The following is a 25,115-nucleotide window of genomic DNA, read 5'->3' as shown; positions in this document are numbered from 1 at the left end:
ATCAAGCTCCTTCATACCTTAAAGACCTCATAGTACCATATTATCCCAATAGACCACTTCGCTGTCAGAGTGCAGGTCTACTTGTGGTTCCCAGAGTTTCCAAAAGCAGAATGGGAGGCAGAGCCTTTAGTTACCAAGCTCCTCTCCTATGGAACCAGCTCCCAGCCTGGGTTCAGGAGGCAGACACTCTCTGTACTTTTAAGGCTAGACTTAAAACCTTCCTCTTTGACAAAGCATATAGTTAGGGCTGGCTTCAGGCAACCCTGAACGATCCCTTAGTTATGCTGCTATAGGCCTTGACTGCCCGAGGACCATCGGTGCACTGAGCTCCCCTACCCTAACCTGAAGGTCAGGCATTCCTTGGTGAATGTAGTTAAAGGATTAATTATCCATAGAATGAATCAATCAATCAATCAAGAAAGGTCAGTTCTAGTTAATTAGTATAGAAGGATTTCTGAGCAATGTGATTTGCAAGATGCATCCACATCTCAGGGGCAGAAACACAGCGGAATGACTGGGACTCTAGATAAAGGGATGGCTGGAAAATATTCTACATCTATAAGCAAAATGTTCCATGCAACAGAGAATAAATTTGTACCTTCAAGCAATAAAACTGCAGTTGGCAGTTTTGCAGTTATCAAAACAACATAGGTGTGAATGATGCAGTCCTCTACATGATACACCAGACTGTCATTTTTAGATAGGACTGGTGGGTATATAAGGCTGATGTTTTTTGACTTCTCATGTCCATTCAATGCTATTCCACCCCTGATTCTGAGAGGTAATCTCAAGAAGATGGGAGTGGATCCTATTTTCATATCCTGGATTCACAACTTTCTTACAGGGAGGCCACAACATGTCAGGTTGGGAGATGTCTCCATAACTGTGGTGAACAATATTGGGGCCCCACAGGGAACAGTGCTATCGCCGTTCCTCTTTACCCTGTCCACTGCTGACTTTGCATATAAATCCACATCATGCCACATTCAGAAATATTCTGATGACACAGAGATTGTGCCACATGTGAAAGGGGGGACATGAAGAGGAATACAAGGAATTCACCACTGCTTTCACAGATTGGCGTAAGAGGAACAGTTTAATCCTAAATACATCAAAAACTGAGGAGATGATTGTGGACTTTGGCAGGCAGAAATCTCCCAGACTGCCTGTCACAATTGATGGTAAATCATAACACCTGATTTTCCACACATAGAACAACATTATACACCAGTCTGCCGTAACATTATGGCCACTGCCTAATACTGTGTATACAGGAGTCATGTCACTCTGCAGCTCACTGTGCATCTTCTGTGCATCTGCTGGTTCCCTAGTTGTACTGTCAGGAAGAGAAACACATTTGTCCAGTGTGGGTTTGTGTAGTTCCCTGCTGGTAGTACATCAACTGAGCAGTTTGAAGATTCTTTACCTGGTTTATGTCAGACTCCACTCGGTTCCTTTCTGCATGTAAGACGTGTCCATACATTTGGCAAAGTCCCTGTTTCCCAGCCTACACATGACATCATGACGCAACTTCTTAGGCCAGGTTGAAGAGCATTTACTAATGCAGTTTTTAACAGGTAAACATATTTTAACAGTGTATGCCGCATTATCTTGGTCAATTCCGGAGTGAGCACCAAATACAGTTTCCATGCGGTTGCGATAATCAGCTGCTAACTCACCCTCTTTTTGTCTGGTACTATGAATCTAAGGTCAGCAGACTCTCAAAGGAAAAGCAGTACTCACAGCTTCATACAGGCTTTCCATCGTGGCGGTGAATTTTTTGTGACCCCACTATTGCTGTGGTTGACCATGTTGCGGGTCTGATGTTTTCCCATCGGAATTTGAAGAACTGCAACACACAGCTTCTACTTTCTTGCCCTACGTTTCTGTTTGTCCTTCTTATTTTCCTCAACATTATACTTTTCTAACTTTACCATTAATCCTACAGCAGATTTTTTTGCTTTTACTCCTGCCTCCCTTTCCCACTTTTGGAAAGAGTGCCAATTTAATTTTTTCCCTTTTATTTCCTTTTCTTTTTCATTTCCTCTTCTCTTTCTTGTAACAATATTCTACAACGATTCAAACAATCTATGCTAAGTGTGCCTTGCAACGGAAACACTCACTCATTGATGGCGTGCCATAGTGGAATATCCTCAATCGCACATTTACCCCATTTATCTGCCATTATTTTGTATATTATTTTGTATTTGTATTTTATATTTAAGAGAGTCAGATAAGACTTCTAATTTCCCTGGTTTATTCCCCATGTTTCAGTACCACCACTTAATGAAACATAATTTATGGCCCATTACGAAAGGAAGGTAATCACTGGTTTTGTTCACTCAAACAATAAGCTAAAATAATAGTGCAGCAAGGCACTTTACCCCTTTTGATTTAAAAAAAAGCTCAAGTACAGCTGCACCTTTTAGGTGATGGAATAAAATTGTTTATATTAATTGTGATTACTGTAACATTGATATAAAAATGACTAACCACTCAAACATCATTCATATTTTATTCTTTATGTGTGCAACAGCCTTGCCTGTTTCCCTGTTTACAGGGACAGCACTGAACCTGAGGTCACTGGACAGCAGTGTGTGTGTACTGTAAGACCCTGGGAGACCACGCTTGTGTTTCAAGCTGAAAAAGTCCACTACGGAAAACAGGCGGATGGTGAACAGGTCAAACTGAAAGAACTGGATGGTTCAAATAATGTATGAGCAGGCCAATAAGGCAAAATAAATTGCACTCGGGTGGTGGTACCAAGTGGGAATTTGGCCAGTGCATGACCTTATAAGGTTAAAGTTGTCCAACATGGATACAATGGGGTTTGTAACTCCCAGGTTTGATGCATGCAGCCTACTGACACTTCAGTATATGAAATATTTCCTTTTTGAGTTTGTGAATAAATGCTTCTTTATTTTGAGTGTGTACTGTGCATTAAGTGACCGTTGATACATTTGGTTGGACAGTTGCATAAATTAACAATGCACAATTTATTAGGTCGTTAAGGACAGTTTTTCCTTTGTTTTCCCTCACTGGTTTGAGATTTTAAGACCAGAGGATGTCATATGCTGTACAGATTTAAAGCCTCTAAATCTTTGATCAGTGAAAGTGGCAGTGAAATCAGTGAAATTTGACTTGACTTCAGGACAGGAATACCAATTGCAGTTACCCCTTGCTTGACTATTTCAGAGTCAAGAAGGCAGGTATTCTGGGGAATTTTATTGCAACATAAATATGCAACAGGGGGGCATGATCAGCACCTCTGCATGTAAAAGTTTCATCTCTGAGAACAGGAGGCAATCCATGGCATTTAGTGACCATCAGGTCTCAGATCATCTGCTATGGCAGACAGAGATTTCTTATGGTTGTCTCTGAAAAAAAAAAAAACCTCTTAATATCACACAGACATTTTAAAATGAAAAAGAATTAGGCAGACAATTAGTATGGTTAGAACACTGTTACCCATCAGCATCCCGGAGAGGCTATTGCACTCCACCAGGAATACAGTGAATATGTTTTTTATTTTCATTCTTCATTCAAATGTCAGAATAATAAACAGTGAATATTCCCTAATGATTCCCTTGTAAAGGAACAGTGTAACATTTAGGGACATGTGCTTATTCACTTTCTTGCTGAGTGTCCAGTGATACTATTCTCATTTATGATATGGTAAATATCTAGCTGGAAGCAGCAGCTTAGCTTAGGAGAAAGACTGTGGGGAATTTGCTAACTGTCATTTCCACCTCAATGAGATGCAAACTGTTATTCAGGGGCTCTGGCTACATATCCGACCATATGGGCAAGACATTGGTAGCAATCTTCTTTTCTAAGTCTTTACAAAAATAGGTATGTCCCTAAATGTGAAACTGTTCCTTTAATGCATATTGCTCATGTCCATTGGGAGTATACATACAGTATAGACTGACAAAGAAACACACCATTGAAAATCACACTACAGCCACATATCACATGTGACAACAGAGCCTTTCCACAGCAGACATTTGAACTTGTCATAGCAAAGGAAGCACAGGTGCAAGTTACAACATTAACGATGGCTCAGGGCGGAAATAAACAAAAGTGGCAAGGTCGCCAGGAAATGCAGACCCCTCCCCCAATCAGCCACCGGCGGGCAGATTAAACGAGCTGTCAATCAAAACACTTTAGCGCTGCTTTCATTGTTGTTGTCTGGCCCACAGTTAAACTCAGTGCAGAGACTGTATCTGGTCCGTGTGTCATAAAACAGTAAGCTACACATTAAATCTATTTCTATAAAAATACAATCAATGTCAGGTGTGATTTTTTACGATGCATCTTTTCCACCTATTTCCAAGTCACAGTGGATATGATTTATATTTTTTAATCTCTGTTGATTGAATTTATTTAGGAATTTAGGACTGTTTGTGCCCTCAGTTCCACTGTAAGTCCATGTAAGCCATTGCAGTGAAGTAGTTTGTGCCCTCAGTTCCACTGTAAGTCCATGTAAGCCATTGCAGTGAAGTAGTATGTGCATACAACTGCTATAAATTCAATCTGACTGAACTTGTGGTCATCCATGACATGAAGAGCAGACTATAAGATTTTAAAGCATGTTGGTAATATTCATAAACATATCCCATCTACCTCCCTACCAATCTACCCAGACTGCACCATCTACTTTGTATACCACCTCGTTGTACTGGAGTGTAAATTGCTTCTCCATGGAGACAAGGCTAGCTGACAGCTTTAAGACCTCTGAGCACAGTGCTGCATTGGCTGTATTTCTGTTTAGCAAGTGCTAAAGGTAGTCATTGTTTAAGATGCCAGTTTATTGAAATTAGCCACGTTCAAATTGTATCAGGACACAAATATATCATACTACAATGTCAAAGTAGGAGTATGGTGTGAAGGCCTGGTCTTTCACAGGGTTGGGTATGAGTTAGTACTTCTCATGGAACAAGGCAGAGGGTTGCTCTATGTATTTGTATTTCCAGAGTCATGTCATAAGTTGTCCTTGATAACAGAAATAGTCTTTGTTCCAACTCTGTACTTTCATGTGTTTCCACATCAGTGTTAAGCAACTGTCCAGGAAACTCAACTCTTCATACTGTTTGCATTACAAGCCTAACAATAAAGTGAAGGCTAAAGGACTTTTAATGTTAAACATCTGCAGGAAGTGTTGAGTTTCATTCTGAGTGAAAACATGACATTTGGGAATTATCGAGTATTTACAGTATTTCTGTTAAAAAGAAACACTCAGAGCCACCAATGGGTGGTTTGTCATGAATCTACTGTCATACTGATAAAATTATAGAAATGCACCTGTTTTCTTAGTATAAAGAATATGCTAGTGCATATTACAAACAGCAGGTTTACATTACAAACTAATCCACTGCCATGACTACTCCACAATTCAATCTGACTGAAGTTTGACTCACAAAATCACAAGGTTCTTCAATGTCTAGACAGTTGGAGAGAGGGTGCGACTAACACCTCACTCAGGAAGTAACGTTTGTTTGTATGCTTGTATGTTGTTCTGCTAGTGAATGATCCAAGCAGCAGAGAAAGAGAGATTCTATTTGGCTGGAGAGAAATTTGAGAGTTTGATACACTGTAATTTACAACTTTGTGAATTGTCCTGCCTTTGTTTACTTCACTAAAATACATTTCACCACGCGGCTTTTCAGACACATTTTTCACCAAAATACTACCCACTCGATTTAAAATGTACCTCTCATCCATCTGCACACCATGAACTCTGCACTTGGCACAAAAATACAACACGAATGTGCAAAGCAAATTTCAAGGTCAGGAAATAAGCAAACTGTTGAAACTGATCAAACTGCTCCCCACACAGCTGAGCTACAACAGCTGGTTTGGGGAGTCCTAAGTATGTACTTTACATACAATACCAACGAAGCTCCCTGAGGTTTACACTAACAACCACACAATTACCTAATATATTACCAAACTGCACACCAATGTCTGGTTATAATACTGTCAGCAGTATTATGGACATAGACTGTAGTAGAGAAAACTGAAGCTATTAATGGCTAACACATGAATTAAGATAAATTTGAGGTCAAAAGCATACCTGTTGCTCAGCACCCCTCTACAGTCTAAAAGGGGCTTCCTGACACATCATTCTATTGAATAAGGCTGTTGGCTAAAAATATCCATCACACAATGCATTTGCAACCACAGATCAAAAACAACTTTGGTTTGCTCCCACACAACTGCTAAGAGGACACTAAACAGTAAAGACTGAGCGCGGCGCATTCACATAGAAATATCTTGGCTGTTTTTTTTTCTTTTCTTCTGTTTCTTGTTTTTTATACAACAAAATAGATCCTCTGAAGGCTTAACCTGCATCGCTGGTGTCCTGTTAATCATAATCAGGATCCATGTTTTCATCCTTTCCTTGCGTGGAATAGGACTTTGTCTTCATTGAACAGTTTGTGTCCATCAAAATCGCCTGAAAAGACAGTTGTTGAAAAGTGTAATTTCTGCCACAACATGTCAAAGCTCCCTCAGTAAAAGTTTGTTTGTATTAAGAAAAAATAAAGTCAAGCTTAAGTGATGGGTTATGTTTGAGCAATGGGTTCTTAGTGTTACTAACAGCCTATTACATGGTTTGTTAGTCAATCTCATTATGAAAGTTAAGCTTTAAAAGCTGTTAAACACTGAAGCTTGAAAACTGATTGTTGTCAAATATGTGAATTGTAATTGTAGTTTAACAAAAAGCATGGCTCTAATCCATAGACGTGGTGCTGCACTGATTGCTATGAAATGTACTATTTAATACAGCACACACAAACTTCACATGAAATGTTCATCAGAGTATGTGAAAGGGACAGTCCTGAGCTGACTGATCAGAGCACTGGTAGTTAAAAATCTGTCAAACAGCAAGAAGAGAAAAAAGAAGCAAATATTCTATATCCTACAGATAATGTAGAAAGGCCTGGGGTCGGAGCTGAAAAGCGAGCGCCTGGTGGCTGGGTCTGGGAATTGTTGGGCTCATCTCCACGCACAGCTTGGGTTCTGGAACCCAACTCCTTGAGAGGGTTTGGACTCTCTTCTACACTGGAGTTGCCCGCAGTAAGAGGTGGCGGGCTGGTGGAGTTTTCCCTGTTGAATAAAGGGGTCGCTCCCCTGGGACTTCAGGTCAGGGACAGGTCTCTCACTGTTGTTTCGCCCATGGACCGAGCAGCAGTACAGAGTGCCCAGCCTTTTTGGAGTCTCTACGAAGGGTGCTGAAAGGTGCTCCAACTGGGGACTCCATCATTCTGCTGGGGGACTTCAACACTCACGTGGGCAGCGACAGTGAAACCGGGAGGGGCATAATTGCTAGGAACGGCCCCCCTGATCTAAACCTGAGTGGTGTTCTCTTGTTGGACTTCTGTTCTAGTCACAGCTTGTCCATAACGAACACCATGTTCGAGCATAAGGGTGTCCATCAGTGCACATGGCACCAGGATGCCCAAGGCCGGAGGTCGATGATTGACTTTGTGGTCATGTCATCTGACCTTCGCCTGTATGTCTTGGACACTTGGGTGAAGAGAGGCTGTCAACTGATCACCACCAGTTGACAAAGGAGGAAGGGGGACAAGGGACAAAGGGGGACAAAGGAGGAAGCGGGACAGACTCGGCAGACCTAAAAGTATTGTGAGGGTGGGACTCCTGAGGCAGCTGACGGATACCGGCAGGCCAAGCCAGCTGTGGCCCGGGTGGTGGCGGAGGCAAAAACTTGGGTCTGGGAGGAGTTTGAGGACGACTATCAGTCAGCCTTGAGGAAATTCTGGCAAACCGTCCAGGCACCTCTGGAGGGGGAACCAGTGCTCTGCCAACACTGTTTACAGTGGAGGTGGGGGATACTGTCGGGCAGCGGAAGGAATATTTTGAGGATCTCCTCAACCCCATCGATGCATCTTCCGTAAAGGAAACAGAGGCTGAGTTGTCAGAGGCTGATCCGTTCATCACCCAAGCTGGAGTCACTAAGGTAGTTCGGCAGCGAGATCTGCCCTGAGTATCTCAAGTCTCTGGATGTTGTTGGGCTGTCATGGCTAACACGCCTCTGCAACATCACATGGCGATCAGGGACAGTACCTCTGGCAGAGGGATCACACTCTGCAGCCTCCCTGGGAAGGTCTATGCCAGGGTGCTGGAAAGGAGACGCCAACTGATGCTAGAACCAGGAGGAATGTTGCCGTTTCCGTCCTGATCGTAGAAGACTGGACCAGCTCTATACCCTCTCCAGGGTGCTTGAGGGTTCATGGGAGTTTGCATAATCAGTTCACATGTGCTTTGTGGACTTCGAGAAGGTATTCAACCACGTCCCTCATGACATCGTGTGAGAGGTGCTCCGGGAGTATGGGGGCCCAACTATAAATTGCTAAGGGCTACCCGGTCTCTGTACAACCGAAGCAGGAGCTTGGTTCACATTGCCGGCAGTAATTCAGACCTGTTGCCAGTGCATGTTGGACTCGGACAGGGCTGTCCTTTGTTACTGGTTCTGTTCATTATTTCTTATTATATTATCTTGGGATCTTGTTCACAAGTGAGGGAAGGACGAAGTGGGAGATTGACAGATGGATCAGTGCATCAGCAGCAGCAATGCAGTCCACTGTGGTGAAGAAGAAGCTGAGCCTACTCTCATGACACGCTGGAGGCACTATGTCTCTTGGCTGGCCTGGGAACGCCTCGGTGTCCCCCCGGAAGAACTGGAGAAACTGACCAGGGAAAAAGAAGTCTGCGCTTTGGCTACTGCCCCCACGACTGTGACCCTGCCCCAGATTAGCAGAAGAAGATGGATAGATGGATGTGGAAAGAACCAGAGGGAGACCAGCCATCTGGAGTATCACAGTGTGGCTGATGGCCACCATGCATGTATCATTACTTTTTATTTATTAGAACTCATCTTTTAAGATGGCTGCATGCTCCAAGCTGGCAGAGAACAACACACCATGACATTACAAAACCATTTGGTCTGTACTCCCCAAATAACCACCCATGGAGTGTGTAAGTATTAAACTTACTAGACTCCAAGCATCAGTGATATTTTCATGGCATTTCCATGACATCAACTGTAAGTTGGGTTGGGCTGTGCTGGGTCATACTCCGGGGCTGTTTTTCAGCCTCAGTCCGTCCCTAGTAAGAACTTATTGCTAAACCGTTGCCTCTAACATTGAAAATGTGAAAATGTAATCAATGGGTTTGTAGAATGGTCTAATTGGAGTGCTGATCACTTGAAGATTGTCGTTTCGCATTTTCCTTTTTTTAACATCTGGTTTGAGATAGGAAGGTCCTGAACAGTCTCTTTTTTTGTTTCTTTGTTTCATGTTTTATGTTTTCTTTTTTTTTCTTTTTGTTTGAAATAAAAATAATTTAAATTTAGTCCCAGATATAAATCTGTTTCAGGATTTATAGAACTCAAAAGCAATTCAGGCCTAAAGAGAAAGAAGAACATAAAGAGTTTGGAGTAGTACAACATATCTATCCAAAAACTACTAAGCCATCTAAATTTTTTAAACCCGGCCTTCCCTGACTTGCATATTTCTCTGTGCACAATATGGTTGAGTGTGTTTAAGTGTATATTGAATCTTACAATTTTCTCTTCCTGCCCTGGTGGATTCCTGAGGAACAGGCAGAGAGGAGCAAAGAAAATATCCACTACTCCAATTATCGTCATCAGCCAGGGGAAGCCAATACTCTCGGCTATGGGTCCTCCAATAGATGGCCCTGCATCATTAAAACAAATCAGATACCATTTGGTTTGTTTGGCTGAGGAAAGCATTTTGTATTGACTAGATGATGTATTGGTAACTGCAGGACAATATTATTTAATATGGAGGTGTGAATATGGTAATGTAGGGTAAGAGCAGAGTAATAATAAGGTAATTTACTGACATCAAATCACCATTGTCAACTACCAAAAAAACCTTTTTCCTCACCATTTATAAATATATATATTATATTTATATTCTAAATCACGGTCTCATTCAAACAACTGTATGTTATTTCTTATGTGGAAAAACACACATGCAATAAGCACCAGTCAGAGCGGAAAAATGCATACCAGTTAATGTCATGGTACATACACTCTCTGAACTCAGTACATTCAGCTGAAAACGCAGTTTTGGCATAATAACCATAAATTAGGCCTTTTGTGTGTACATGATGTGATGTTAAACTAAACATCAAGGCGAATAAAATCAGACTATTATTAATACAAACATTATGAGCTAAAGATTTTAACTTTCTTTTCTACTTTCCAGATTCACTTTAGAGATTGCTGAGGTGCTGTGCTTCTGGTTCCTGCTTACCCAAAGCAAATCCCATGCAGAAAGCCACATCAGCAATGGCATACACACTTCCGTAAACAGACACATGTCTCAGGTCTACCAGGTAACCCATTATAGGCATCATAGAGGCGTCCACCATGCCTGCAACATATCACGAACAATATAGGGCTTACACACAGGGTAAGTACTGTGCTACTAGTGGTGTTTGTCACATTATTAAATTTTGCACACTTACCAATAGCAAATCCAACTCCCAGGTTTGGAAGAATGAGACCATACATGTCTCTAGCCAGTGGAACCTAGAACAGGCAGCCAAATATCACTAAATTTATTGAAGTCTTTAATTTTATTTATTTTTTATTTATTCCTACGATAAACATTATGTAAACAACAAATGCATTACCCAAATGCTATGGGGGGAGGAACTGGCTGCTTGTTTTGATTTGATTTTGACTTCAGGTCATTGTAAAGTCAGACTCCGAACAGAACAGATTTCCTGCTGTGCAGCCTTTTTTTACCCACAAAGACACCTCCTAGTGCTTTTATGTACATATAAATCATAACCCAATTTTGAGAAAATAAACATTTTACTCCAAGTGGACATTAAAATTCAGTGGGTCTATTGTTGTGTTCGCCACTGGCTGAGGCATGTGCAATATTGTCAGTTGTTTGGAATTCACTTTATTTTTGGTAACATTTTTACCTTTAGTGATCCCCATCTGTGCTGATCAAATATTCTACAAGTGATAACTGAATTTACTATGGCTGTAATTGTCTCTCATACTTACACATATTACACTGATTCCAACCAACATCATCCCAATCAGAGCACAAAGCCATCTGTTAGGGAGAAAAATGTGATCAGTGTCAGCTAACATTTTGCTACAACAATATTCCCTGCAGAAAATTGATAGACACATGCAAATACTGTATTATGTAGATTACATACAGGATATAGGTTGTATAGAGTGGTTGTTTATAGGTTGAATGGTTGAATGTTTTATTATACATCATCACTTATTGCTAAACATAACTAATTATGACCAGGCATACAGTGTTCAGGTCCATGGCTTGGTTGAGACTTCAATTTTTTAAAGCTAAATAAAACCTCATATACATGATGAAGATTATTCACCAAACCTTTTATTGAAATTGATCTGAAAAGACTAGAGACTAAAGGTATATTAGTCACACTACAAAGGTCAAAGCAAGTCCATTGTGGTGTGACTGATTTGCTTCTAGTCTCTAATTGAGGAAACAACAGCAGCTGATATTGTGGATGACACAGTGTTGTACTCGATTGTACTCGTATTGTACTAGACTGAGTCTAGGCTGTTCATGCTCTTGCTCTTACAGCTGCTGCAAATCATGGTTTCTGACATGGATTATACTGTTCAAAAATATGGGCTTGGAAATATAGGTTTGCTTCTGTAAACTCAGTTTTGTATGCTTGTTGCCTGGGTTTCTATCCGTGAAATCTTTGCGAATACATTTTGATTTGTACATGCAAACTTAATTTTGCAAGTTCGTACACTTATGTTTCTGCCTCTAAACTCAGTTTTAGATTCAGTTTTAGGCTTCAACATATATTTTCACCAGCAAACAACAAACCTGTATGGGAAAATGGGTGTTTAACGATATTTGAGATATTTACAACCTGCTTAAGTTTTGTAAGCAGGGTTTTGTAAAGAAAGCAGATGGTTTGTAAGAGGAGAGTGCAGGACATTTATATTTTGCCCAGTCATTGTTTTTGTAACAGACACATTGACTAGACAACAGTTTCAATCAACCCAGATTGCCCTCAGGAATGCTCCCACCCAGTTCCCCAGTACCACTTGGAAAAAGGACTCTGCCCTCTGCACTCCCCGGCAAGTCAACAAAATATGACCACTTGGCTATTCTTGTGTTCGATATAACATTAACTTTTACTTGAAAAAGCAAAGGAAAACAATTCAAAGTATTATTATTATTATTATTATTATCATTATAATTATTATTATTATTCCAAAAAGAAGGGAACATCATGAGATGGATAGTATTGTGAAATGATTTGTACTGTTTTTTCACAGCTAATCAGTTAAACAATGTTATAAATGTTAAATGTTAAACAATGGCAGAAGCAGCATTACCTCTGTACAATAGATAGCCTCACTAATTAGAAATAATAAGTCCTTTTAACATTAAAGAGGTTTGGTTAATAATGCTTCTGAAAACAATTCTTAATGCCAGCCCCCACTGAAGAACATTTGGAACATATAAACCCAAATATCACTTCACAGGAAGGCACGTGCACTCACAGATGCTCTGTGTCATCAAGGCTTCAGTAAAGTCAGCCTCACAAACACCCAAAACACTGAAAACTCATTTAGACGAGCGGAAACAGATATCGCATCCATGCGAGTGGGAGGGTGTGGGGGTGGGGGGTAGAGCATAAATAAGAACAATTTCCTTCCCTACCTCCCCATCCTGTGTGCAAGCGTGGCAAAAATGTTGGTTCCAATAAGGTAGGAGATGGAGGCTGGTAAGAAAGCAACGCCTGGCGCCAGACAGACACATACAGAGAAATGAGACAATGAAGGTGTGGGCAGGCTTACCAAGATGAGGAGATCTCTATCAGTGTCTCATCACTGAGCTGCTGTACTTCTTCCATTGTCTGTAATGAAGACTTGCCAACATATGACATCCTAATATCCTGTTCCCTACTCATGCTTTTTTATCTGACCTTGCCTTCATATACCGGAGGAACAAACACCAAAGATTGCAGAATGACATTTTCTGATGGAAAATAGTGAGCTGGTTAGAGGAGTGACACACCTGCAAAAAGTCAAGAAATGTATGTATATAATGTAAATGAAGCAGGAAAAAAGTGGAGCAATGATTGATGATATTATTTCATAAATGTAATGAATTAGTAACCAAACAAACTGATCCTCAGCTCCCAGTAAACATGAGCCAGCATTAATTTGTACATAGCAGTTCCATTTTTTCTCAAAAGTCAGATAGGATACTTGAGCTTATCTTATGTTATAAGTTAAATGTGTGTGTGATTTTTGTACTTTCTAGTAAATCATCTGAGCATCTTTTCAAAAAAATGTGACAGCTATTTACCAGGGTTTGTTGACCTCAACTTAGGCAGGGAAAAGAACAGCATGACTGTAAACCTTTTTTAGAGTGAGCCTTGCCTTTTCAGTGTCATATGTCAGGTTAGGGCATGAACGAGGGGCTTGGAAGATCCTCCAAATATTCCAGTTTTCACACTGCCAAAACCTAAAATGAACCTGCAAACCTGCATGCCTGTGGGAGTTCAGTGCATCTAAGATTATTATTTAAGCTGGGAAAGATCTGCATGTTTATAACTTGCAGACAGGTTGTATGACTAATCCAATCTAGGCTGCAGTGAATTTCAACCATCTTTTTTAAGACCTGCTATAAAGGTTCCAGTGGCGCACTGCTCTTACATCCTGCCTCCCTCTGCTCAGGTAGCACCTTGGAGAAGCTAGGTTCATTCAATTCAATTCAGTTTATTTGTATAGCACCAAATCACAATCATCTCAAGGCTCTTTACAAAAAAACAAACAAACAAACAAAAAAAATACATAAACCCAACAAATCAAATTTTAAAAACAAAACAAATTTAGGTAGATCATTTTATCTGGTGAAATTGGTCTTGATTAGTTAAGGCATGTTTGAAGAATGGGTCCTACTCATGGTAACGTGAAGTGTAAATATTAGCAGGAGTCTGGGGCCATACCAGACAAATGTAAAGAAATATCTCAGGATCTTGTTGCTAAGTAAAGATGCTGTAACTGATATGAGAGCAGCATGTGGGAATTGATGTTGTGGCCATTGCACTGGGTTTATAATATATAGGTAGCTGACCCAGACCAGGAAAATGGATGGATAACTGGATGGGTGGATGTTAAGATGAAGAAGCAAACAGGTGCGTAAAATACAATGTGGAACAGATATTAAAATTTAAACTCATTGAGTAGAAGGAAGGACCTTATTCCTTATTACCTTCCTTATTAATTCTCATAGATAGCTAATGACTGATTGATAGTCAAGCAAGTGGTACATTTGTCTAACTGGGTATGGCAGGTTTTATGTTAGTAAAAGCTATTAGTCATATGGTACCCTATATTTGACACTATGTCTATACAAAATACTATAATTTTTGTACATGTTCAAGTACTCAGTTCTTGGTAAATACCTAGCTGCCATTTCCTGGCACACATGGTCTCCATCATCCAGATTGGCAGCGTTGGCTCCATCATGGCAATGGCCATATTTCCAAAACAAATGGCACCTGGGGAGGAAAACTGAGGATAAGTGGAAGCAGTGTCAATTATAGTCTGTTTTTGTTCTTTGTGTACTACTTCTCCAACCTTCAACTGGTAAAATGGTCTTATAGCACTTTTCTATACTCAAATGCACTCAGAGCGCTTTACACTACTATATTTCCCATTCACCCACAATTATTCACACACTCATTCACTGAGAGAACAGCAACTCTCACCCAATTTACATAGTTCTCCTAATAAGCCTAAGGGACCAGGATTGGAGGGAAACCAACCTGAAGTTTCCATACCAGTTTTCTCTTGGACTGATGAAGCAATTTGGATGAGTAGTGAAACATTTCAACCTAAAACATAACTGTGCAATTCACAATTTTAAACGTATGTCAGGATAGTTGAGACTTTGTGATTTGAAACTCATTGTGTCTCTCCACCATTTGGCATTTTTCCAAATTGCCCATTGGCCTGTGTTCTTATTATATGTACCTAAGAGAGAATCATCACCTTGTCACAGTGAAGAGGGTTGTGTTGTACGTGTGTATGAAGACTTTCTGTTGACTTCAGAAAAGGCTATGACACAAATCAGGGATGGGCCAAGGACTACTGCAGCCCTCAGCCTATGACTGTCATGAGCAGAATATGTATCAGCAGCGTAACAGTGTAACAGCCCTGCTTTAGTGTTCCAGTGCGCACAGTGTTCCAGTACAGCTGTTCAGTGGGCTAAGAGTCATGGTATTCTGCCAGAAAAGAGTGAATTTCCCCCTTTAGTATGCAATACATTGCTGCCCTCCAAGGGAGCAAGTTCATGCACATTGGGGTCTTGGCCACAAGACTGAGATGGAGCCCCAGAACATTGGTGGTTTGGTGCAGTGTGCAGATGTTAAAGCATGAAGCAGAGTGTCCGTTTAACAAGGAGACCCCATGGAAGAACAGAACACACTGAGAGGTTTATATCCTTCCAGGGAACACCTTGAGGAAAGAGCTAGGTAGGAGGATGTCTGGACTACTTTGCTTAGCCCAATAACACTGTGTCTATGGCCCTAATAAAAGACAGAAAATGAATGCATGTCAGTCAGTAATATGTCAGAAGAATACAACTAAATAATACAGTTAGAACTAATCTGAGCTTGTTGTTTTCAATGTTTTTTCTTATGACCCTCTCTTTAACGGGCAGCACTCACTTCACCGCATATTTTCAAGCTACATTCCCATTCTGGGGCTTTGTGTTTGACTGACATGTCCAGCAGATAAAAGAAAAAAGAGCAAGATCCTCCCTGCTCTTTTCCCATTACTAGAAAAGGCCTTTCCAGAGTGCGGTGACATTAAGCTTCCTCACGTCTACTGCTGTTATTGTCTTACCAGCTGCAATTATGATATATGGATCTTTCAGCAGTGTCAGCAGTGGGGTTCCCTTCTGACTCTGTGAAGGACAAAGGCACAACAACAAAACCATGTCACATGTTCCTAACCAAAACCTCCATTAAAATAATTGGGATTCTAATTCCTGCAAAATCCACTTTTGGGTTGTTTTAGCTTCTTTGTGTGTTTGCACACACTGTCAACATTATCACTGAGATACTCATTGCTGTTCCAGTCAAACATAACCTTTGTGAACTTATCTAGTGTTTAGGTAATTAAATCAGTAAATGTGACATCTATAAAATCTAAGTGAAAATGTACATTACCAACAAACAAACAATAAAAATATTACACAGAAGTCATTTATGGCCAGAAACAGATTGTCCTGTTGTCGTTCCCAGCCTTGCTAAAATAACACACATTTAGGTGTTTACGTTACAATCTTTGATGAACCAGGGTGTATTTCAATAGAATAAACTGGATTATTCTCACATAAAAATCCCCATGGTGTGGCAGAATTCAGAGATGTATTATTTAGGGATCAGGAATGCTTTATGCATGCTATGTATTTGCCAAATAAAATGTTTCTTCAACACAGTTAATAATATAGTACATTCCCATTTGAATATTAGGTTACAGTTTGGTCTTTTGAGTCTCTTACTTCACCTTCCTGTCAAAAATTTTGAATTTGTGATGAGCAACTTAATTTTTGATTTTAAACAAATAAAGAGAAGCATGCAAAGGTGACAGATATTGAGGGGCTCTTTTATTTGTACATCAGTGTGGTCACATCGTTCATCATGAAATTTGTTGTAAGAAAATTTACATTTATTAATACTCATTCTCCTTCAATTACTCTAATATTAAGCAGTCTAGAATTTGCTGTTCTTTGGATAGCTGTCATTCAGATTTTATAGGTTTATACAGTTTTACATCAGTAATTTTAACTTTTTAAAATGAATTGCAGACCTTTTTTCTTGGGGTTAATGACACTGTAAAGTATTTTATGTCAAATAAAAGGTGCTATATACCGCAAGTGCAGTCTGTTTATCATTTAAGTTTTGTTGCATGTCATCTACCTTCTTAATTTCTCTCTACACTCCATGTACACTCCATCTAATTAAGAAAAATATCTTAAAATGCTCCTCGCAGCTGTAAAGGTTGTCTTAATGAAGTAAATGAACCTTCAGGAAATGAATTATCAAGGCAATCAAACTCACCTCTGGTTCAACCTTGGTAGGCTGAAGAACAAATAGCTGCAGAGCTGTGGAGACACATAGGGAATCAACTTGATATCTAAAAAAAAGAGATCTTATTTCATGATGAAATTATGCTGAATGATATTAAGATAATATGTTCTTTCTGCGATGACTGTTCTTGGCCTGCATCTAATAAACAGTAGGACTGTACCTCCATCAAACAGAGCCAGGAAAGCCAGAACAAGGAAAGGTGCTGTCTTCCCAACAAAGTCATACATCACACTGCCGAATGGGGGTCCAACTATGTTGTGGGAACATGTTTCAAAATTAAATACTGAATATAAAAAAAAAACAAAAAACAAAAAACATAAAATGTATTCTAAAACCATGAAATACATATTTTTCATTTGGGACAGTGTGGGACTTGCCATCATTAAGCCCATTCAATAATTTTTCATTAGCTTACACTGGTTGTGGAATTGAGAGTTTGAATGTCTTTAGTATTATCTATCACAGAAACGTTAATGAAGCAGCTGAACAGGGATAACTGGTGATTGAACTTTAGATTTTGGTGTGTCACATTCTCTTCGACTGTGTGCACACACCTAATACTCCCAGAGCCAGACCTCCTAAAGCTATTCCAATGGCATGGCCTCTCTCTTTATCATCTGTGTACACACTGGCAAGCAGTCCCATCCCTGAAAACACACAAATATATAGATTATGCAATACAAGCACAGATTGTTAATACAGCTTACAGATATACTAGTTTCTCATTGACAGTAGCTATACTTTATTGTACAGCAAACGTCTGAACAGGACTTCTTCAACACTGGGAAGTCTTATTGCATGTTGTATCAGGGTTTCCCTCAAGGATTAATACTAAAGCTGCTGATATGGATATCAAGTTCAATGTTGTGTTAGGTAAAATCTGTTTTTACTATTTATACTATTCCTGACCAACATTAGCAAAAGCAATATTCGCATTAGAAACATTTTTTAACTCCTGCAGTACCACTAATATAGGCATGTTTATACTTCCTTGACGTCAGTGATAGTGTGTTTAGTTCTGAGAACTGAACACTCTTATTTACTGACTGTCATCACATTTATACTGGCAACATTTAGACTACAGCAGCCACACAAAGGAAACCAACAGGATGAGGTCTTACCAGCCACGGATGAGCAGGAGGAGCCCACACCTTGAAGTGATCTGGCCAGAAACAGCAGAGCGTAGCTCGATGAGAAGGCGAACACTTCACAATAGTGAGAGCAGTGAGAAATATAGACAAAGAAACATCAGGTATGAGGCAGGCATGCTGATTTTCTGATAATGAAGACATGTTGGCTGCCACTTACTGATAGTAGAGAGGAACATGATACAGAAGCCAACAAATATGGGAAGTTGGTATCCTATTCTAAAGGGAGAAAGAGGGAAAATACAGACAGTACATTACGTAAACATATATCAGGTAATGATGCCTTCACTACTGACATGGTGCCTAAAGCAATATTCCAGGAGCCAAAACACATGGTATGCTGGTGTTACTGATTATGTATTTTGAAAGACCAAAATAAAAAGCTTTTATTTTGAAAATGAGTTGAAGCGCAGGTAACACATGACCTTGAACTACAATATGACATGTAATAGTGAAGACTCACTATACTTCAGAAAGATGCAGTCTCTTCCTATGAATAACTGTAGACTCTTATTGTGAAAGTGTTGTCACATCCTGCTGAAAATAGTCCCCATGTGTAACAGCAGTGGACATTAGGCAACCAGTCTGTCTAAAATGTATATTCCACCATTGAATGTCACTAACGTTGTGCTCTCTGTCTCCCCTAGTTTGTGCTCTCTCCCTCTCTCTGTTCTCTCTCTCTCTGTACCTTGTGCAGGTGTCCCTGGTCCTGGAGCTGTATATTGCTGATGTGCAGTTACTGGCCCCACCAACCTGCAGTGTCTATTTGCTGTTTATTGTTGCTGTTCCTTTCTCTCTCCTCTATCCACTCACCCCAACTGGTCGAGGCAGATGGCCGCCCAAACTGAGCCCGATTCTGCTGGAGGTTTTTTCTTCTGTTAAAAGGAGTTTTTCCTCTCCACTGTCGCCAAGTACTTGCTCATAAGGGATTTGTTGGAGGGGGGGTTGTTTTTTGTAAAGTGCCTTGAGATAATTTGTATTGTGATTTGGCGCTATACAAATAAAATTGAATTGAATTGAATTGAATTGAAATTGAATTAATTACCAACCGCAGGCAGCTGTGGTCCCTGCTATTGCTGTGTGAGCTATTGCTATGGTGACCTGTGCCCAGAGTGGAATGGGGAGTGACAGTGACACAGTAGTTTAAGGAAAAGCCAAAAATATGAAGGCTTCAACAAACAGGCTGATATGTTGTTTGTGTGCCTACTGTTTAAGGAACAGCCTTAGTCACAGTTTACAAATGGCCTCATCTCTGGTTTTGATGAGAGCTTCAGAGCCAAATATATAAAGGCAGTGAATGAGTGGGAAACCACCTAAAACAAGCATAAGACGTAAACTGTGATCTCTCTATCAAGAAACTGACTAGACCAGAAGTCCAAAGTCTTGTGACCCATTTAAAGTTTAAATCATTTTTCAAGTATGGTGACGCAGAGTGTCCAGAGAGAGGGCAGCAGCTGACAGCAGGCTGACAACCTGTGTCAAAACAGCATGTTGCCATGAAATATGAAATGATCACCTGTAGGACAACAGCCATAAAAATATGCTAGATAGAAATAAGTGTCATGAAACGCAAAGAAAGCATTCATAGAAATTCTTCATCTGCACAGCACCACATTCTCGCCGGTTACCAGAGGAGGCTGACAGCATCTTTTTTTCATGAAAAGGCTAAAAGCTGCTATGCACATCAGAGCTGTTGTATTGGTGTAGATACCTGACATGCTTGACTTGCTTTGTATTGTCCTCAATCAGGAGGGAAGGTGACTAAGAAATAGTAATAGAGCCATGTTCTTTGCTGCAATTGTAGCACCTCTCAGCACCCATCTGAGACATTCAATACTGGCTTTTGAGGCGAGTCTTCATCTACATGTATCTACTATTCTGTTAGGCAAATCTTCAGACTTGTTCTTTTTGACTGAAACATACAGTGTAATTCCTTTGTACAGACAGGATCAGATTTAAAAATAGAAAGTTTTTGATCAATAGGAACAAACTATACACACAAAAGCATACATATTATTGTAAAGATGTCATGGCTAACAATCACCAGTTTGCCCCTCTGGTAGCTACATTGATTTGAAGTCATATTTCTGGCTGGCTAACAATAGAAAATCAAATATTCACTGTCCTTTTCAGTTTTTGTCTCCACCAATTCATAAAAAATGTCACTTTTAGCGGTTGACCAGCTGCTGGCTAACCTTATCAGATGAAATACTCAGTCAATTTACCTACCTGCCCTAGAAATGCAGTTAATCACCACTGCCACTGAACCTAAAAGACTGGCTTTTCTCTAAGTAGTCAAGACGGGCGTATTTTGGAAGATGATCTGACAATCATACTAACACACATAAATGTTGAATTTGAGATACTCACCTGCTGTTCAGCTACCCATGCATGGAAACAAATAAATGTGCACACACCAACATGTAAACACACAATATCAGGAATTCTGCTTTGTTGGACTCTGGTGGATTAGATTTGTTTCAGCTGCCATGACGTTAGACCTTCAAAACTGCATTAAACCGACATGTTTACTGTAAGCAGCATTTTATTTTTTGAAAAGTCTGTTACTGCTTTTTTTCTTCAATTTGTGTTGGATTTGCCTTATAATAACAGAAATATTATTCCTCCTCTTTCCAAACACAAGGGGAATTGGTGGTTTCCTCTTTTTTTGTGTCTGTGTTTTCTCTCTAACTCTGCCAAGGTCACTCACATGCTAGCATATTTGATGCTGTGCAGTCAGTGTAGAGTGGTCTTGTCAAAGCTCATACACCGTAGAAAATGACCAAAGCAAAGAAACTGAATGATGCCAACATGTTTATGTCCTTGGCTTAAAAACATTTTTTCTTTGTATTTGTTTTATTGCCGCTTCTGCTGTCAGCTCATGTTTGAACATGGCGATTTTATGACCTAACCCTGACCCTAACCCTATCCTAACAAGTAGTTAATTGACAGAAGCACAGTCGACAACAATTTGATAATTGATTCACCACTTAAATCATTTCTCAAGCAAAAACATCCCATGCTTTATTTAGTTGATGCTGGATAAGAATTTATCATTCTTTTCATATACCCATATATAGACCAACAATTAACTGACTGTCAAGAAAATACTCAGCTTCATGGAGAATAAAAACTGTTGTTTCCTGCAGCCCTAACAGTTTGTGTATTCTGTGACCCAACTTTGCAGAAAGATAATAACGTTTCAAGTTCCTTAACCAGCCAAATAGGGAAGACAAGGCACATGGACAAGACAGAACCATACCTGTTTGTGAGTGGCCCTATAAAAGGGTTGGTAATAAGCTGGATAGTGGCCTTGGATGCAAACAGCAGCCCCACTTTGACATTCTCGTTGAGCAGCTTGGCGGTGGACTGGGGGCATTCGAAGGAGTTCTGTGTCAGCTCTGCAGCAGCAGTGGGGATGGTAGGGACGGGATCGGTAGACCTGGCTGTGGTGTTGGAGCCTGATGACCTGACAGTGTTGTCATATAAGGACACGATGCTATGGAAGGCGCTTGGAGTAGATGGCTGTGACAGGGTGTTGTTATTTAACACCATGTTTGTTGACTCATCCAGTTTGTACAGGTAGCTCGGAATGATGGGAACTGGTGAACATGTAGAGACAAGGGGAGATTGATATAATGAGATATGAGTACTAGCATGATGTTAATGCAGACATCACCGCAGCATCATGTATCTCAGGACAGACCAAGGATGAGTTATTCAAAAGGTTTCTTTAACCAAATATAAAGAATTAACAGCTACATTTCTCACTTAGAATTTGACATATTTGATCAATCAAGTAACAGAAAAAATATGGAGCTTCATGGTAAAGTCCAGTTCACATCTATGCACAGTCTTCGATCTCAGTTTCTTGAGCTTCTAGCATCGTACATAGCTTTTTATAAATAATGTCCTGCCTCCTTTAGATAATCAGCCTGTGTGTCAGCCAGAATTGTCCATGGTGTTGCCTGTGAGTGTAGCAGCAGCAGCCGTCGCATCTGAATGAGGCAGCCAAGACCACAATAGTATGTTCGTGAGCAAATGCTGAAGCTACTGACAACAGAAAATGAGAAAGAAAAAAATATATGCTGTTTCTAGAAACACTAGTTCTCTTTCTTCACATCACAACTAGTGATTAACTAGGCACTGTAAATTATTTGACAAGAGCTGCTCCTTAACAAGCTTTGTCAGTTAGTATAATTAGAATAATTAAAAAGGAAGATTGACTGATTCAAAACCCTTTGAGCAAAAGTTTGACACTTAAATATCATCAAACTGTCTGTCTATCTATTAAAACAACATCCTCCATAGTTTAATACTTTGCCCTGTTATTTTAGGTCTAATACTGACAGTTGAAGATGCCAAAAATGTGTGTCCCCTTATATAATACGGGGAATTTGAAAGCGCTATCATCTATACATTGTCCAAATACGATTATTGTGTAACTAGATAAGATATGCATCTATCTATGATACTGTAGTGATTATAATATGGTTTGATCTTACAAATTGTGTGTAATAAAGTGATCTTGTTTTCTTCAATGATTCAGTTCAATAATTGGATCAAGCCTCAAGTTCAGCTTCCGATTACAGATGTGACATGCTTTCCTCTGCCTTGATTTAGAATATTGTCTCTATAACATTCTTCAAATTGATGAAAATGTTTCCATCTGTTAGAAAGCGATCCAGTCTGTTCTGCAATTCAAGACACTTGCACAAAGCTGGAGAACTGTGTATGACATACATGTGAGCTATCAAAAACCTATTATAGTACACTACATACGATGTAAGACATTAAAAAAGCATAGAAAAGGTAATTTGGTGAGCGCTTGAAACAAGTGAATGCTACTAATGCTCAGTCATTCTAATGGAAAGCAAGTTGATATTATTTCACTAGAAAGCTAATCCATTAAAAAGTTCATCTATGTTGCAGTATGGTGACCTGCACTATGGATTTACATCTGTTCATCAAATGTGGCACAGAAATGTGGGCTTTGAACTGGATGCTGAAGTGTACTACCTGTTGCGCAGGAAAGACAGCAAAAGGTGAGAAAACAGGAGCGCACCTACCTACTACGGTCAGCAGCATGTTATCCAGGAGCAGGGCCATAGAAACAATCAGAAGAATCAGTTTCTTTGACTGTCTCTCCTCTCTGAGCCATTTGATCAAATTGAACTGCCGGAGCGCGTCTAATCTTCCCATGATGTTAGTCCTGAAAAGCGCAAGACAACACAAGCTGGATGGACCGCAAGTCCGACTAGACAAAGAGAGAAGTGGCGGCAATGGATCAGTAACTTTAACAAATCCTACGAGGACGCATGAAACAAGTTAGATACAGCTCGGGACGTGCGCAGCGTTGGGCGCTGCAGTGTAGAAAGCTTTCCGTGGACGCGCAGGGGCCAGCAGCAGCAGCAGCAGCAGCCCTGCAAGGAGGGGATGCTGTCTTTCTACTGATTGGACCCACTGCTGACGTCATGCAACCTGTCAGAGATGCTCTCAGACGTCAAAAACCAGGACCACGACTGGAGCACAATACTCAGATCAGCACTAACTTGATGCAATCTTGGATGTACTGTAGATGTTTCCTAGTCCATTGACTTGACTGGAGACATAAATATAATTTTCATAGAACATGTAGCCTAAGTTAAAATTCTGAAAATATAGTCCTAGAGGCTTGTTTTAGAGTTTAAAAAGCTTTAAATAATGAAGTGTGAACAGAAGGTATTACTTGCACACTAATGAAAACCTTGAACTCAGGTTCTTGGGTAAACCTGTCAAAGTGAAACAGATGCACACTGATGATGCTCACAAAGCAATACTTGGCAAAATCTTCCTAAAATAAGCGGTTGATCACCACATGAACATCATCAGGTGTGACTGTGATTGGCATGCCAGACCAAATAATTAAAGCGTATGTCTACACCTACTATTCACACCAACTATTCATCAAAATTCAACAATGACAATATTAGTTCATGAGGAGACAGTGCTTAAAATGTACATCCATTTTTCCGTTTTTGAGGAAGGTGTGCAATAATGTTGTTCATACAGAGTATGGCAGTAAATTAGAAAACCAATGTAAATGTTCACAGCTATAGCAAGTAGCCTATGGCAGATCAAACTGTCATCTGACTGCTCATGAGTCATATTTCCACTGACCTATGATTTGATTTAGGTCTCTTTGCTGCAAGAGCCCAACATTTATTTAACTCAGTTCAAAAGTGAAATCACACTTTCTTTTAAGCCCAGTATTCACTCAGTCACAGCACAGATGGACTGTGGTTCTTCTAACCTCTGTTTTGACTTTAGTCATTGATGACAAATCATCTGTGTTTGAATTCATGGTTTTTTTTTTTTTTTTTATCTCACCCTGAGAACTTCCCAGATGCTTTGGAATCAATCAGCACATCCTTCTTCTGCCAATGAAGCAGACATGGATTTGAAGTTGAGAGAGGGAAAGAGAGACATTGGCAATGCAACAGGGTTGGAGGTCCTACATGAATAACTGTGGTCTGGCACTGACTGTAAGTCTCCACTCTCTCACTTCATAATGGCTTTGCAGCAGCACCATCTTGTGCTCTGCTACCACTGCAGCAGAGATTTTGCATGGCTGGGCCACAGTTGTGTCTTCTACACGATCATATCATCTTGCTTAGACAAAAAATGGAAAGATCGGTTTAGTCAGTCAGGAGTTCCTTACAGGAAACAAATCAAGAATATTAAAATCTTTTAGTTGAATTCAGCTTGTTTCAGCTTCACTCACTCTCAGGTCAGTGTCAT

The 25,115-nt window shown here is 40.0% G+C and overlaps 1 protein-coding gene across 1 annotated transcript; it reads right to left on the bottom strand.

Annotated features, from left to right (window-relative positions):
* Window positions 1-3,650: 3,650 nt before the first annotated feature.
* slc18a2 (solute carrier family 18 member 2) lies at window positions 3,651-23,673 on the bottom strand. Its single transcript, XM_026308725.1, is given in 15 exon segments — window positions 3,651-6,457; window positions 9,587-9,720; window positions 10,305-10,424; window positions 10,519-10,582; window positions 11,072-11,123; window positions 12,741-12,819; window positions 14,494-14,589; window positions 15,938-15,998; window positions 17,158-17,201; window positions 17,348-17,470; window positions 17,676-17,834; window positions 18,309-18,392; window positions 18,496-18,554; window positions 21,598-21,937; window positions 23,405-23,673. Coding segments are annotated over 15 exon segments (1,638 nt in total). The 5' UTR covers window positions 23,538-23,673; the 3' UTR covers window positions 3,651-6,367.
* Between the last annotated feature and the right edge of the window lie 1,442 nt (window positions 23,674-25,115).

This window comes from Mastacembelus armatus, chromosome 15 (genome assembly GCF_900324485.2).
Source record: "Mastacembelus armatus chromosome 15, fMasArm1.2, whole genome shotgun sequence".
In the NCBI taxonomy this organism is placed as follows: Eukaryota; Metazoa; Chordata; class Actinopteri; order Synbranchiformes; family Mastacembelidae; genus Mastacembelus; species Mastacembelus armatus.
The sequence above is the reverse complement of the archived record's forward strand: the minus strand, read 5'-3'. Positions and strand labels throughout refer to the sequence as shown.